General features: G+C 39.8%; 1 protein-coding gene across 1 annotated transcript in view; it reads right to left on the bottom strand.

Annotated features, from left to right (window-relative positions):
• Positions 1–1264: 1264 nt before the first annotated feature.
• fndc4a (fibronectin type III domain containing 4a) overlaps positions 1265–17254 on the bottom strand; it is a gene marked incomplete at its 5' end in the record, with an annotated part of 119794 nt that continues 103804 nt past the window's right edge. The window contains 2 exons of the mRNA XM_060821264.1: positions 1265–1666; positions 9532–9665. Of these exons, the coding sequence (XP_060677247.1) occupies positions 1625–1666; positions 9532–9665 (176 nt within the window). The remainder of the gene's footprint in view (positions 1667–9531; positions 9666–17254) is intronic.

The raw sequence follows: 17254 nt of genomic DNA on the forward strand, positions 1-17254 counted from the left end.
TAGGATCTCATAGAAAATTGATCTCCATGTCATTCTGATGTAACCAATGTTGCCAGGTAAAGATAAAGTCGGCCTTCTCTCTCATTAGAGACAGATGATTGGTAGGGATTAACCTGAGAATCACCACACCTCAGGCAAAGGGAGAGGTTGAGAAAGAGTCCTTCATGGTACCATCAGCTGGTGTGGGAATTGAACCTCCACTCTGTATCACAATCTAGCCGCCCAGCCACTTATACTACCCCGACTGTCAGGTATATGCATCGCCCAGATTCAGTCCCTATCACACAGGTGGGCCTGGGATGAAAAAGCAGAGGGCAATTTCCCTGGTGAATCAAGTTACAAAACAAAATGTAACAGTTTCCTGAGACTGCTCTTTGTCACAAAATAGCAGATATATCAGGAAAATGTGAAAAAAAATAGAACCAGATGAGAAAATTATAAATAATTTATGATAGTTGAAATTTAGAACTGTAATGCCAGCTTTATATGCTATTCCAGTCACATATTTTGCATTGCTAGAAGCATGGCAGACAAAATGATTCTCAATGTCAGGCACTTCATCTCTTGCAGAGGATGTTTCTACCTTTGACTCTGCCTTTAACATGAGGAATTTCCGCTTCTACAGAGTGGCATTTAAGCAGCTCAGTGGCCTTCCCTCTTGAACCATACAGCATCAAAAGATCCCCCAAAATTGAGAAGATCCTTATTCAACTCTACTATTTCAAAGTACAACTGTATGATTATGCAAGGTGCTGTTTTAAAATGAATACTTTAACCTCAATTGCTAGGTATAAATAGGAGTATTAACTCTATTAATTAAAGGAGATCTCTTCACCTTTTGGAGTTAATCTTCCTGTCAGAAATATTATGAATCAATATAACAGTTCAAACATGAATGTAATTAAAAGTGTTTTTGACTTCAATGGAACTAATGAGAATCAAACTAATTATCCATCTATAATGTGTGTTGAATTCCAAAACAAAGGAAAAATAAACCAGTGTGTGCTGTTGCCAAAACAAGAAATGTTCTATATAATCTGATATTTAGAATCTCAACTCAAGAGTTTCTTCCAAGTTGGACAGATCCATTTGAGTATCACTGACACATTTACAAAATCTTCTTGGTCAGCTTGCTGGTGCTTCCTCACCTGTTCAATCTATTAGGTGCATGGAAATTCACTGAGTGCATATCTGGAACCATGCTATTTCATAATTGAGCTCTTTCCAGGTGTTGAGTTCCTGAGCTGACCATCATGTCGGTCTACCGCACTCTTGACAAAAAGTCTTAGATTGGTAAACCAATTAATGAGAGTGGGATCTTTATGGAGTAGGGTGCTCTGATGTTTGCAGTCTTCATATAGATCTTAGCCAATACTGCATGTCTCTGGATATCATTTGCACGGGTCACCTTTGTAAGCCCTTTATGCTGAAGAAGGAATTCCTCATGCACGGCCTTAATATCCATGCAGGTCCTTTGAGGAAAGGAAACCTTGGCTATGACATGCTTTTAAGCAGAAAGAACTGGTGTTAATGGAACTCGTGTAAAGTATGGATTCATCAGGTTTAGACAATGTTCCTTTCGTCTGTTCGTTCTTGTCCCATCTGAAGAGCCGTACCGCAGTAGTCAAACTTCAATGATGTTAATTGATGGTGTGTTATTTTGGAACTAAAAACAAGGAAAAAAATTAGAATCAAACATATGTTACAAGCTCTTGTAGACAATTCTTTGTTAACTTTGATGGAAATATTTGGGAGCAAAGCACATTCTTAAGTCTTAGATATTTAGTAGAGAATTTGGGGGAGAAAACACCAGAATAAAAGCCATTACTAAGCAATGGAAACCTGTGATATGGGACTGAACTTTGACAGGGTGAATGAAATAGAATGGAAGCCAAATGCTCCACTCTCTCCTGCATCCCAACATCCTAAATTAAGTGTAAAATGGCCAATTGGCAGCTGCCAGCCTAAACAGGGTCTTTGATTGATTTGATTTGATTTATTGTTGTTACATGTACCTGAGTACAGTGACAGTGTTTGTCTTGCGAGCAGTACAGGCAGATCTTAAGATACAAGGACATACACATCATAGGGTGCTTACACAAAGTGAAGCATACAATGTTATGGCTGCACAGGAGGTGCACAAAAGCAATATCAACATTAGATTTGAAATTAGAGAAGTTTATTCAGCAGTTTAATAATGGCAGTGAAGAAGCTGTTCTTGAACCTGTTGGCACATCTGTTCAAACTTCTGATATCTTCTGCCTAATGGAAAATGTTGGAAGACAGTGTTACCAGGGTGGGAGGGGTCTTTGCTGATGTTGGCAGCTTTTCTGTGTAGGTATAGATGGGGTATATGAATGGGAGGTTGGCTTTTCTGATGGGCTGGGCTAAGTTCCAACCTTTTGCAATTTCTTATGGTCCTGGGCAGAACAGTTGCCATGCCAAGCTGTTACATACCCAGACAGAATGCTTTCAGTGGTGCATCTATAAAGGTTGGTGAGGGTCCCTGTGTACATGTCAAATTTCCTAAGCTTCTTGAGGAAGAAGAAACAGTACTGTGCCTTCTTGACCATCGCAGCTCTATGAGAAGTCCAGGGCAGATTGTTGATTATTGTAACTCTGAGGAACTTAACACTCTTGACGCTTTCCACCTCAGTTCCATTGATGTAGATAGTGTATGTGATGGCCCCATTTTTTCCTGAAATCAATGATCAGTTCTTTTGTTTTGCCAACATTGAGAGTTTGTTATCATTGCATCACAACACCAAACACTCTACCTCTTTCCTGTATACTGACTCATCGTTATTTGATATCTGACCTCCAATGTTGGTGTGGTCAGCAAACTTATAGATGGCATCCATGTGAAATTTGGCTGTTGTGAGTATACTGGGAGTACATTTGGAGGCTAAGGATGCATCCTGGTGTTGAGCATTATTGCAAAAAGAGGTACAGTTGTCTAAATTCACTGATTTGCCGTCTGTAGGCCAGGAAGTTGATGATCCAGTTGCGGAGATGGGGTTGAGACCTAGATCTCAGAGTTTTGAGATTAGTCTGGTTTGGATTATAGTGTTGAAGGTGGAGCTATAGTTGATAAATAGAAGCCTGACATAGGTATCCTCAGTTTCCAGATGTTCCAGGAATGAGTATAGGGCTAGGGAAATGGTGTCCGCTGTGGGCCTGTTTCAAAGGATCAAGGTAGGCTGTGAGGCTAGAATGGATGTGTGCCATGATTAACCTCTCGAAGCACTTCATAATTATGGAGATCAGAGCCATCTGGCGGTAGTCATTGGGACACACTGCAAGTGTTTTCTTTGGTACTGGGGCAATAGTGGTCTTTTTGAAGCAGATGGGGACATCAGATTGTAGCAAAAAGAGATTAAAGATGTCAGCAAATACTTCTGCTGATTGGTCTCACAGGATCTGAATGCATGGCTGGGAATTCTGGCTGGGCTAGTCGCTTTCCTCGGGTTTTTTCTCAAGAAGGCCGACGTGATGTCTGTGGCGATGACTGAGGGGCTGTGGGGGCAGGAGATTCTGTGCCATTGCCATTCTGCTCGAACCCAGCATAAAGAGCCATGTCCAATCTGGCACTGAGACGGGTGGGCACACAACAGAGGAGTTGTATGAATAGCCAACAAATTAAAGTCTCCGCCCCGTCAACCTTGATTTCTTTTGGCAAGCTCAAAGCAATGAATAAATGAAGCTAGAAAACAAGCAATGATACCTTATATGCCACACAATCATGGTCTTTTCTTCTACTATTGTGCCACCTCCTCATCCCTAAAATAAAGCACTCCCAAACATTTTCCAATCCAGTGATGAGAAATGGATAGAGCAATTTTAAAAAAGCACACATAATTGAGTAGCTTGATAATTAATCATTCCAAAATGGAATGGACGGTCAATTGCAGTGCCTGCTCCCTCTTGGTTACTTCAGAGATTGGTATAATGACCCAGTGAGAGTCAATAAATGGTATTGTCACAAAGCTAGTCCCTTTTTTTTCTGAAAGCTGTTCCTTGGCTCAAGGATACTCAGAGGGGTAATAAACCAGGCCGAGCTCCAATCAGACTGGTTAGGTACAGAGAGGAAAATGATTTTGAACAAATATTTAATCAAATAAGACTTCAGGCCAAAATGGTCATGTTTTAGAAGAGACCTGTATAAAGAAAGGGGAGTGGTCAGCTCTCTAGCTGAGCTGAGCAGTTTAGTTCAGTCCTGAACTGGTGAGGTGTTCAACAGTTAGCTGTGTGGAAACTCTGTCTCTCTCTTTCCACCCTTCAACTTCAATTTGAATGGGCTAAGAAGTGGCAGATGGAGTTTAATTCAGATAAATGTGAAGTGCTGCATTTTGGGAATGCAAATCTTAGTAGGATTTATACACTTAATGATAAGGTCCTAGCGAGTGTTGCTGAACAAAGAGACCTTGGAGTGCAGGTTCATAGCTCCTTGAAAGTGGAGTCACAGGTAGATAGGATAGTGAAGAAGGCGTTTTTCTGGTCTCCTTCCTATCGGAAAGATGTTGTGAAACTTGAAAGGGTTCAGAAAAGATTTACAAGAATGTTGCCAGGGTTGGAGGATTTGAGCTATAGGGAGAGGCTGAACAGGCTGGGGCTGTTTTCCCTGGAGCATTGGAGGATGAGGGGTGACCTTATAGAGGTTTACAAAATTTTGAGGGGCATGGATAGGGTAAATAGACAAAGTCTTTTCCCTGGGGTCAGGGAGTCCAGAACTAGAGGGCAGGTTTAGGGTGAGAGGGGAAAGATATAAAAGAGACCTAAGGAGCAACTTTTTCTCACAGAGGGTGGTACGTGTATGGAACGAGCTGCCAAAGGAAGTGGTGGAGGCTGGCAAAATTGCAACATTTAAGAGGCATTTGGATGTGTATATGAATAGGAAGGGTTTGGAGGGATATGGGCCGGGTGCTGGCAGATGGGACTAGATTGGGTTGGGATGTTTGATCGGCATGGACGGGTTGGACCGAAGGGTCTGTTTCCATGCTGTACATCTCTATGACTCTATATGTTCCATTTATACTGCTTTTTAAAGGGATTTTGCCTATTGGGACTGTTGCGTACATTCAGAACAGCTTAATTAAGTCTAGCTTGGATAGACTGAGTTCTGTAGGGGCTCTTTATTCTGTGCTTTGTATTTCATTGTATAATTTTGTGAATAATTTTTTGTCTGTTTTAAACTCTAGTTCTCAACCTAGCTAACTTACTCTGGGTAATTTTCACTGTACACTTACCGAAACAAATTGTAAAGTTATGTCTGGGGCTGCCTGCTTAAGAATGTTTTGAGTGGTCTGGCCTAGTCCATAACAGGATCTTTTATATGACAGAGAATGACCAGTCTAAATTGTGATTGTAAAATTGAGCCCTGGTAACAGAAAAGGTCCCAGCTTGAGTTCCCACAGGAATTGTTTCCTTACCACTATTCTTCACAATTTAGTTCTCCTAATATCCTATGCTTGTCCCCTTAGGTCATCAGTAAATCATATATCTTGACACCTAACATTGTCTTGTAAAGCCGTCTCCCATGTTGTGTTTCATCGAAGATCTTCAGAAATCAAGTTAAACTATTCCTTTTGACTTGAAGCCTGATGGGACAAAGAGCTCTTAGCAGGAGACTAGTCCCTTCATTTTCTTCATGGCTCATTATAACATTTTCAAACTCAGCAGTGAACATTTTAATAAGGATGTGCTAAGTGAAATTGTTGCCTTTTGGACCTGCATCTCAGCAGAGGTTAAGGATGATATTGTCTATGATTTAACATGTCCTTGAACCCATGTATGTCTCGCGTCTTCCAGATTGAAGGAGATAACAGCTTACAGTCTGTCATCCACTGTCCTTTAAGCAGGTGCAACAAGTATACAGCTTTACCAGGGTAGGAGGCTGCCTATGCTGCAGTGTCACTGTCTGCATATGTGTTACTTAATGGCACTGCATTTAAATTCAGAGATGTGAAAAGACCAGAAAGTCTTCTGCTCCTTCAATGTCCAAATGACAGCACATAATTTTTATCAATATCTATAGTCCTGGCAGCAGTTGTTGATGCCTGTGATCTATACCAGCGTTTACAGGGTCTCTAGTTAACTGAGTCCTTTCAGACTGTGGCCCTATTGTTTTTAAAACAGGTTTGAAGCTTGGGGCTAAAGTAACTGGGGTCTTGAGATTTGACACAAACACATCAATCCCAGTAAGTGTCTAATAGACAGAGGATTCCCCGAGGCAGAAACTAAAACCTTAAATGAGAAGAACTCACCGAAGACCAGTTCTCATTTCAGAGTAACGTGAAAAAAGGGATAATCAGCATGGCTTTGTGCGTGGGAAATCATGTCTCACGAACTTGATTGAGTTTTTTGAAGAAGTTACAAAGAGGATTCATGAGGGCAGAGTGGTAGACGTGATCTACATGGACTTTGATAAGGTGTTCGACAAGGTTCCCCAAGGAATACAGGGAGGACTATCCATTTGCATACAGAACCCGCTTGAAGGTAGAAGACAGAGCGTGGTGGTAGAGAGTTGCTTTCAGATTGGAGGTGGAGTGCCACAAAGGTGACTCTATGTGGACTACTATGAAACATAGCAAGGTCCCATTGTATAGTGCCATCTATATATACAAGATGGCAGCAATCTGACCATTTATGTCAGCCTGCTGAACATCCACATTTTTAGGTCCAAATTTTCACTGCACCCCCAGACACGGAGGCAGTTTCAGCACATGCTACAATAGCAGCTGAGGCTTTACCATGATGCAGCTTTGGGTGGCTAAAGTCCATGAATTTGGTAACAGGTTGTCTGCTACTTTCACACTGGAAATAATGAATTCTAAGCTCTGTGCAAAGTCCATGTGCAAATCCCATGTTCCTTCACAGTGATTGAAGGCTGTCTGACTTGTTTGCCAAAATAAAAACATTTTATGTGTATTCTTTCTTTTACATTTGGTCATTGAAATTTGAATCTGAGTCCTCTGTAACAGAACCCATATGTGACTTTGTCCTCCTGCTAGCTGTCACCTTTGCTAGAATTTTCCTCTATCCTAACTGCAATCTATTTGAGCCATGTGTCTCACCACATGTCAATTCTGCCTCTAGTTATCCTCTAATGAATGTTTAGAGACAATTTATGAACTGGTTCTTGGGAGTTTGAGAGCAAGGGATGGAGTTTCTTCATAATCAGTTATTCTTCTTCATTTTACTCCTGGACCACTAACCCACCAAATAGCTGTTTTTGGATATCTGAGAAAAAAATAATGCATCCAGTTAAGATTACACTGAAGGGAGGGAAAGAAATCAAGACAGACATGACTATAGTTTTTAAGGGTTGTGGGCTGTGTATAAAAGTGAGATGAAACTATGGATGTGTAGTCTTAGTCATGATTTAGAGAGTTTGTTAGAATATGGGTGGACTAGATGTGATGAATTGAACAACCTATGGGATTAATATTTTAGTTGTAAAGACATGGCATTTGAACATACATTCATTAACCTTGGCCAATTGCATGGCATCACTGATTATCTTGCATACTCTTGTAGATGTGGTGTCATCATTGCACATGCCAGCTGTATCTCCCATTGCTTTTCAATGTTTTTCTGTGGAGTCTCCTGGTCACTTGAAGCTCAAGGACTGTCCTTGTCCTCTCCACTTCCTTCAACAAGACTTCTTTTGATGTGTCAGAGAACCTTGGCGTACACACCTGTTATACTGTGAGTCTTGTTTCTTTCTCAATTTGAAGTCACGATTGGCATAACTTTTAATACGTAACCAAAATGTACCTCCCCCTTTATAGGCTGCTTTTAAGTGGTCCTTGAACTTGTGGGTTTTATGCCCATGCTTAATTATGCAAACCACTCAGTAACCTTAGTGCTGGCTTCAAATCTTTGCACAGGTCAATCATATAGTGTGATCCCTGTGTCTTCTTCTAGGCCTTTTCCAAATTCATAATTAGTTTCTAAATGTTGTAGAGGCCTGAACCGGGATGTTAAAGTCAAAATAGTCACTAACAAATCCAATAATGAATTCAGGAGCGATGTCTTTATCCAGTGCGTGGTGAGAATGTAGAATGAACAACCACATGGAGGGAGAAACGGTTAGAACATAAACGTCATTTATAGAGAATGGGAGGAAGATTGGATGGAATCTTGTGTAAATCATGGTAGCAAGTCTTGTGATCTATTTCTGTGTTGTAACTTCAAAGCATGTGTGGCAGTGTCCTTTATTTGGTTATTTCATGTTCAAGAAGGTAACTCTACAATCTCTAGTTCTATGGAAAAGAAGGCCTGACAATTTCTCTGAGAGATGTCTGATCAACTAGATCACTTTTACATCTGGAAAGGGAACTGAAAATGGGAACTGCCATTATAATGCATTCCAATTTGATTATGACCATAATTTTTATGTTTCCTAGAAAGTTATATAAAGAGGCTGGACTTCCTAATATTGTGCAGAATCTCTTTGATGATAAGGTTGACCTTCTGGTCCGACACCAGTGGAGGAAATTGGCACTGCTGGTGGCATGAATGAGTGCTTAGAATTGGAAGTTGTTGCTATTTTGTGTTACTGCATCAGATTCCAGGAACTCCATCCCTAACAACATTCTTGGTCTTGATCACAACAGTTGAGGAAGGTAGCTCACCATGTCACGGGCAACAAGGGATGAGAAATAAATGCTGGCCCAGCCAATGAATAACCACATCACATGAATTAGCTTAACAAAAACTACACTTAAGTGAACATACACAGTGCCATCGATGGCCAGGAAACACTCACTACTTTCACTTTGCAGTTCTAATTGCCGCTCTATTCTTCCTCTTGATGCTGTGTCCTCAGTGTTCTGCTTACTCACTCATCGATTGACTCTCCTGCTTACTTGACATCTACGGAACCCTGCTCATCCACTTTCCGTTCTCCCACTTCACTTGCCATCCTCAATCCCCTGCTTTCCCATTCCCGTTCTGTACTACCACCTCCTCAGCTCCCTGCTCCCACCTCTGTTTTCCCACTAACCCCATTGGTTGGCACTTGACTCTCATAACACCTCCACATTCACTGCCTCACGTCACTCTGCTTACCCCTTTCCCACTTCCTCACAGCCTCACTCCCATTTACTGCCTCGCTCACTTGTTCCTGGATACTGTCAACACAGCATGCCAACACAGCAATGAAGGATGGACAAGTATTAAAAGTAGAACAGTGAACAAATCATGAGTCCAGGATTTGAATTTATTTCAAATATTCGCAAACACTAATTTTGTTTCTCCTATTCTTTGATGCAGACACCTCACTGTAGCACCCTCCTGGCAGTGACATCACTGGCAGTGCAATTGGGTGATGAGAGTGTGCCCTGCATTTTGGTAGCAGCACACAGAGTCTGGATGATATCATCCTTTAATGTTTTTAATTTGTTTCGCTGGGTTTTAAAAGTCCCATATGTGAGTTCATATGTGCTCGTTAAAATGGAATCGAATATATCAATAAAAATAGATGGTATTCCTTGGAACATATTTTCGCTGTTTGTTTGTAGAACTTACCTTACTGCGCAGTAATCCACCAGTTGGATGCTCTGGCGTGCTGTGCTCTGATGAGGGCTTGGCCTTCTCCTTGTTATTGCTTGAGTCATTGTCTTTAATGATATCATACTGTCTGCAGAAGAGAGCGATAACAGCTGGAATACACCAAAGGAAAACATGTTCAGTGATCTGTTAAAAAAAACACATTCTTAACAGTGCATGTCTGAAGATTAAAGGTTGGCACTATCAAAAAGTACAAGGATGGACAAATTGCACAATTTCCACCAATCACACTCACGTGTCCTTGTGGGGAAAACACCTTCGTGGATAGAATACTGCATTGTAGATAATGTCGAGAAAATACAGCTACATTGTGTAAGTACGTAACCAATGCTCCTCAACTTAAATTCATGACTCCTAATACAAAGAAAATAAATATGTTTTGGGGGCTTGTATTTAACAGTGACAGTGTTAAGTAACTCCCCAGTTCCTCTGTAACTGCACACAGCCATTAAATATAAAATTTCTAAGTATAGCAGAAAGAACATGTGAACTTACAAAAAGGAGCAGAACAGACCACTTATCCCTCAAACTGGCTTCGCCACTCATTAAGATCATGGCCAATCTAATTACTTCACATTCCAGAATTTCCCCAATAACCTTTTACCCTTTGATTATCAAGGATCTATCAGTCTCTACTTTTCAAAAATACTGATAAACCTTGCTTACAGCACCTTTTGAGGAATAGAGTTCCGAAAACATTTGACCAATGTTCCTTCTAAGCTGCACAGCAACGTGGCTGCTGCGAGGTTTTGTACATGCTGAACCAGATGCTGTTTCGGAAGTTGCTGATGGCATGGAGCTCAGAGGTCTAAACAACAGAAAAACATATGTACAGGGAACATAGCAGTCCACCCTCTGTGAGAAAATAATTTTCTTAAGCTCTATCTCAAATGAGTGACATCTTATTTTTAAACAGTAACTCCTAGTTCTAGATTCTTCCACAAGAGGAGACATCGTTTTTATATGCACCCCGTCAATAATCCTTCAAAATTTTACATGCTTCAATCAAGTTGTCTCTTATTCTTCTGAACTCTAGGGGATACAAGCCTAGTCTGTCCAATCTTTCCTCAAAAGATAACCTACTCATTCATACTGAAGCATAACCTCTCTACTTTACTATTCAATTTTCTTCGTAAGTGTTAACATTCTATTTGCTTTACTAACTACCAGCTGCAGTTATACACCAATTTCGTGTCACCCATATCCATCTGCACCTCAGAGCCCTGCAATCTTTTACCAACTAGATAATATGCTTTATAATTCTTGTCAAAATAGACAATTTTACATTTTCCAATGTTATATTCCATTTATCAAATACTTGCCCTCTCACTTGACCTATTTATATTCCTTAGTACCTCTTCATTATTTTGTGTCAAAGCACCGTTAGCAATTCATACCTTTAGTTGTTTCATCAAAGTCATTAATACATACTATGGACCAGGCCAGACCCCCTCAAAACATTTCAAGAAGGTAGCCCAGACCCTAACTTTTCTAGTTGTTTTAGGCAAGTGTAAAGTGGATATTCCCGAAGTGATGCAGCTGGCCCAATCACTCAGTTTTAAGCAAAAGAAGATTTATTTACGGACTACTGAATGAAACATGAACAGAAGAGAACAGAATTTAGAATAACTTAACCTCTCTGAAAACCCCATCATCTCTATTGCAACTTAATGATACAGTTCTAAATACTTGCAACATCCCATAAACACCCCCTTGTCAAAAAAGGTAAAATGAAACACAAGTTCTTACAGGAGAGATATCAGAGACAGAGAAAGAGAGAGAGAAAGAGAGAGAGAGAGAGAGAGAGACGATCAGCAAGGAACTGCTTCTTTGGGTCCAGCAGCTGCTCTGGGTTCTCAGCTAAAACTTGACCAGCAGCTGCAAATAAAACAGTTTACTAAAACCAAACCAAACCAAACCCTGAACTGGGAGAACTGGCCACTCCCCTTTCATTGTACAAGTATTTTAAAACAACACTTAAAGGCTTTTTTAAGCAGATTTTCCAGATTTATTGGAACCTTTGCCTTTACAACCCCTCTGAAAATAAACAAGGACAGAATAACCCTGTTAAAAGAGCAGCATCGTCATGTATAAATGTTAAAAGCTGAGGCCCCAGTCTGGTTCTGTGTGTCTGCCTGTTCGTTCACCAGTCAATATTCATTAACCCTTTCTGATCTGGTCCTGTACGTTTTAAAGCTAATGGTGTTTAATATGTGTGAAACACTTCGAAACAATATTGTAGTAAAATTGTTCTGAGAATAACTCATAATATTATGTACGTTCAAAGCAATTGTCTCATCTGACATGACTGAGATTTTTAAGAGGATCTTTCTGAGATGGGGATGTAATAAGGTCTGATACACACCAATTAGAGAAAATATGAGATCTGTCAATGAAAATTTGAAGACCTGGTCTTCTTCCCCCTTGTGGATGTAGTGTTAGTAGTTGGAAAAACTTTTCTTTGAACCATTAATGTTTTTAAATTGAATTATAGTTCTGGAAATTGGGTGTAACTGTGAGTAAGCTTCCATTATTGACATATGCTTGTGATTGAGTTGGCCTGTGTCATTTTAATGCCATGGCTAGTTGTAGATTTATTGCACTGTGTGGAAGCTTACAGGTTCCTTTTGTTTGGGCTAATTGGATTAACCTTATTGAATTTCAGAACATTGAAGACAAGAAAGCAATGAAATTTATGTGAATGGTTCTAAATAATATAAACGATTAAGGAATGAGTGAGGGTATCATGGCTACTTGTTAGAAATATAATTCTGGGATACTCTGAAAAATGAGTGGGTTTTTAATCCATATACAAAAGTTTCCATGTTTAGGAATTTTTTTTTTCTGTAATGGTTGATAGTAATGATTACTAGCACATTCTGTTTCAACTGGAATGGAGTCTTCACACCTTGTTACAAAATTTTTGATATCTTTGATAACTTCAAGAATTTGATAAGACATTTATAAAGAATTTGAATCAATGAACTAAATTAAATTCATTTGGGTTGAATGTGACCTTCTGAAAACAAAAACAATCTAGACACATTTTGATGGCTTCATTGTAAATGAGAAAATGTTCATTTTGGAGAGAAATAAATGAAAGTTTTGGAGAGAACCTGTCAGCCCCCATAAGTCCACCATTTACATTTGCAATGATTTTGAGAACTAAATGGTGTAGCATAATCTAAAAAGTTATTGTTGAGGAAAAACCATCATCTAAGGAGCACAAAAGCATGGTGGCTTTGTGTTTAGCACTGCTTCCTTTCAGCACCAGGTTTGATTCCTGCCTCAGGCAACTGTCTTTCTGGAGTTTGCACATTCTCCCTGTGTCTGTGTGGGTCCCCTCCAGGTGCTTTGGTTTCCTCCCACAATCCAAAAATGTGCAGGTTAGATGAATTGGCCAAGCTAATTTGCCTATAGTGTTAGGTGCATTAGTCAGGGGTAAATGTGGGGAAATGAGTCTGGGTGCATTACTGTTCGGAGGATTGATGTGGATTTGTTGGGCTGAAGGGCCTGTTTCCATGCTGTAGGTAATCTAATCAACATCTGGCTTTCATTTTTATTGCAGTATTAATAATCTATTTGACTGCAATGCTTCTCTAGGGCTTGTGAGTGAAATCTGTAAATATATAAATATATAAAATCATGGGGGGCATGGATAAGGTGACTAACCAAGATCTTTTTGCCAGGGTAGGTGATTTCAAACCTAGAGGGCATAGGTTTAAGGTGAGAGGGGAAAGATATAAAAGGGACTGGAGGGGTAACCTTTTCAAGCAAAGGGTGGTATATGGATGGAATACACTGCCAGAGGAAGTGATAGAAGCTTGTACAATTACAACATTTAGGAGATATCTGGATGGGTATACGAATAGGAACTGTTTAGAGGGATATGGCCCAAATGCTGGCAAATGGGACCAGATGAATTTAGGATATCTGGTTGGCATCAACATGTTGGACTGAAGGATCTGGTTGTGTGTTGTACATCTCCATGACTCAAGAAGTAAATGGGTAGCATGTGTAAGTAAGATGATTGGAAAATTGAGAAGTAAAAGAAGCCACTAGAATGATACAACAGAACATGGTCTGCGTATATGACCAAATCAAAAGGTGAGTACAGAGATCAGGAATTTAGCAGTTCAGGTGTCATCCACCTCAGAAGTCCACAAACCAAATTGCAGGAATAATAATGTAAAATGTTCTTATGAAGAGGATGTGCCTTTATGAGTTCTTAACACTTGGTGGGAAACATTGAATGGGAAACATTGACTGAATATAGAAGTAAGAGCTCTGTGTGTCAACTTGGAGAATTGGAGCAGGTATATCCTACACCAACAAACTGTAAAAGGAATAATCTAGAAGTGATGAGATTCGTATCCTACTTTCCAGAAATGCCACATGAGGTAATACCAGTCTGAATGGTCTTAGCTCCAGTTGTATGTGTTGTGTTCTGTTTCTGCCAAAAGGACAATCAGATGCAGATGTCTTAATCATTTTGTTTCAGGCAAACCAGCAATTTAATATCAGGCAGTGGAGAGCAAAGAAGCCCCTTGCTGATTACCATGTACCTCACCAACCCCAGCTGATAAATCATCACTCTTCCATGTTGAACATGACTTAGAGGAAGCATTTGAGGGTGTCAAGGCTGCGAAACGTATTCTAAGTGGGTACTTCAATGTGTTTCATCAACAGTGGCTCAGCAGCACCATTACTATCAGCTATTTGGATCTTAAAAGACTTAGCTGTTAGACCGTATCTGTGGAAAGCGGTGGGGAAATGTTTTCTTGGGTTCAGAATGTGCTGTTTTAAGAAATTAGTCTCAAAAAGTTCCATAGATCTACATCTAGATCACTTTGCCTCTCTGTTTTTTGCAAATTTTATGAAGATTTAAATTCCCTACAAATATCCTTGTACCTTCTGACAAGCTCCCATTATCTCTATTGTTATGCTCTATCCTACTGTATGGTTGCACTCCCACAAGTGAGTATTAGTCTTTATCATTTCTCATCTTGATACAAACAACTTCTACATCCTGGTTTCCTGAACTTCGGTCATCCCTCTATTTTGTGCTATTACCGTAACTAATTAAGAGAATAACCCCTCCACCTTTTTCCAAGCTTCCTGTCTTTTCTAAATGACATGTACTCTTCAATATTCAGGTTCTATATGCGATTCTGCAGCAATGTTTCTATAATGGCTAGCAGGTCATATTTATGTGTTTTTGATCCTGCTATCAATTCATATGTTTTGTTTCGGATATTATGTGCATTCAAAGCCTTTAGCTTTGTCCTGTTTATATTTTTGTAACTCTAGTTTTACCTGTTCATTTGCTTTTAGATTTATATGTTGTAAAAACTTTCTATCATGGTGTATTTATAATTTTCTATATTAATACATTTCTCCCTTGCCTGATGGCTAGGCTGTGATTTACTATGTTTTACCAAATGTGGTCCCTAGTCCCCTCTATTTAATATAAAACCCATTCTTACTTTGTTTCTTAACAAAAATGTTTAAATGGCTCAAATGGTGCTGCTCTCCACATCTCTCCTATTTTTCTATATCACAATTCGTGGTAGCCAACGTCTCTTCCATTATATTTCCTTCTTTCTTTTCTGTCTAATTGCTGCTTCTCTCTCTCACTTTCTCCTCTCTTTTTAGTGTAAGATGATGAATGACAGAGTGGAGTGCTCATGAGAGGACCAACCAACAATCACAGGGTGTATTTTCCAGCGTATCCTCTGGGAAACTATGGGTTTCAGTGATTGCCTTCTCCATCACAGCTATAGTCTGCTACCAATCACTGCTTTTGCATTCCTTTTCATCTACCTATAATCCCTCCCCTCCTAACATCAGTTTAGCTCAGTTAGTACACCATTAGCAAAGCAAATATCGTAGATCTTATGAGATTTGTAATGGTTTGCAAAGTTTGCTTTTTGAGGAATAAGTTCATTACAGCTATATTGAAGAGGATTGGAAGAGGGCCAAAAGGACAATGTGAATGAGTATGTATGTAAGTTAGTTCACTGAGCTGGAAGGTTTGTTTTCAGATGTTTCGTCACTATGACTATGTAACATCACCAGTGAGAATCTCTGGTGAAGCGCTGGTGTATATCCTGCCTCTCTATTTATGGGTCTCGGTTTCTTAAGGTGAGTGATGTCATTTCTGTTTTTTTCTCAGGGAAGGTAGATGGGGTCTAAATCGATGTGTTTATTGATGGAGATCTGGTTAGAATGCCACTCCTCAAGGAATTCTTATGCATGTCTTTGTTTCGTTTGTCCTAGGATGTGTGTGTTGTCCCAGTCAAAGTGGTATCCTTCTTTGTCTGTGTGTACAGAAATTAGAGATGGTGGGTCGTGTCTTTTGGTGGCTTGTTGGTGTTCATGTATCCTGGTGGCAAGTTTCCTGTTTGTTTGTCTGATGTAGTGTTTTTTACAGTTCTTGCATGGTATTTTGTAAATGACGTTACTTTTGCTGGTGGTATCTAATGGATCCTTTGGTTGATTAGTCGCTGTTTAAGTGTGTTGGTAGGTTTGTGGGCTACCATGATGCCAAGGGGTCTGAGTAATCTGGAAGTCATTTCTAATATGTCCTTGAAGTAAGGTAATGTGGCTATAATTTTTGGTTGCATTGTGTCTGCTTGTTTGAGTTTGTTTCTGAGGAATCAGCGGATTGTGTTTATTGGGTGCCCGTTTTTCTTGAAAACATTGTATAGGTATTTTCCTTCTGCTGTTTGTAGTTCTTGCATGCTGCTGTGTGATGTAGCCTGTTGAAATAATGTATTGATGCAGCTCTGTTTGTGGGTGTTAGGATGATTGCTTATGCAATTAGGTATTTGGTCTTTTTTTGTTGTTTTTCTGTAGACACTGGTTTGAACTGGTATGGGGATCAGGACAGAATGCTTTTGGGAGTCAGCATTTTAATGTTTTTGTTATGTATTTCATATTTATCCCAAACTAGTTTCAAAGCAAAGAATACATTGCCAGATTATATCAAGATTTACTGATTGGTGGAAATTTTCGGTCATACTTCCAATTCCAAAGTTTTTTTGAGGCAGCAGTGGTGTACATGGGGGGTTGGAATTTGGAGTGATTGGCTTATGGTATTTGATTGACCTGAGGCATGGGAGGGTTAAACACAAAGCCCAAATTATTTCAATGAATCTCTGCAGTGGTAATAGTTCACTCTGAGAAGTCAAGTTCGGAATCGAGGCAAATATTTCAGTGCTCTGAAACAGCCTTTGCCTTTGATAAAATGGAGTTGGAGTGCTGAAACTTGGCTGTACTTCATAAACATTTTCAGAGACAATGACCATTCTCTTCTCTACCAGTAGCCTTGCCTAAGCCCAGAATATCAGCATGAGGTGAACAGAATTCCACCTGATGAAGGAGCAGCGCTCTGAAAGCTAGTGCTTCCAAATAAACCTGTTGGACTCCAACCTGGGTGTTGTGTGATTTGCAACTTTGTACACCTCCATCCAACACCAGTTCTTCCAAATCGAGAATCCCAGTGGTAATCCAGGAAAATGATTCCTATTTCATCTTCCAGATGGCACCATTAGAACTTAAGAAATTGGAAAAGGAATTTGTCATTGCTCCTACATTCAATGAGACCTGATCTGCTACTTAAACACTATCTTCCTGCACAATGTCCCTTTTATGTGGAAATCTGTTCATCGCAGTCTTG

Source organism: Hemiscyllium ocellatum, chromosome 3, assembly GCF_020745735.1.
Source record: "Hemiscyllium ocellatum isolate sHemOce1 chromosome 3, sHemOce1.pat.X.cur, whole genome shotgun sequence".
Classification (NCBI taxonomy): Eukaryota; Metazoa; Chordata; class Chondrichthyes; order Orectolobiformes; family Hemiscylliidae; genus Hemiscyllium; species Hemiscyllium ocellatum.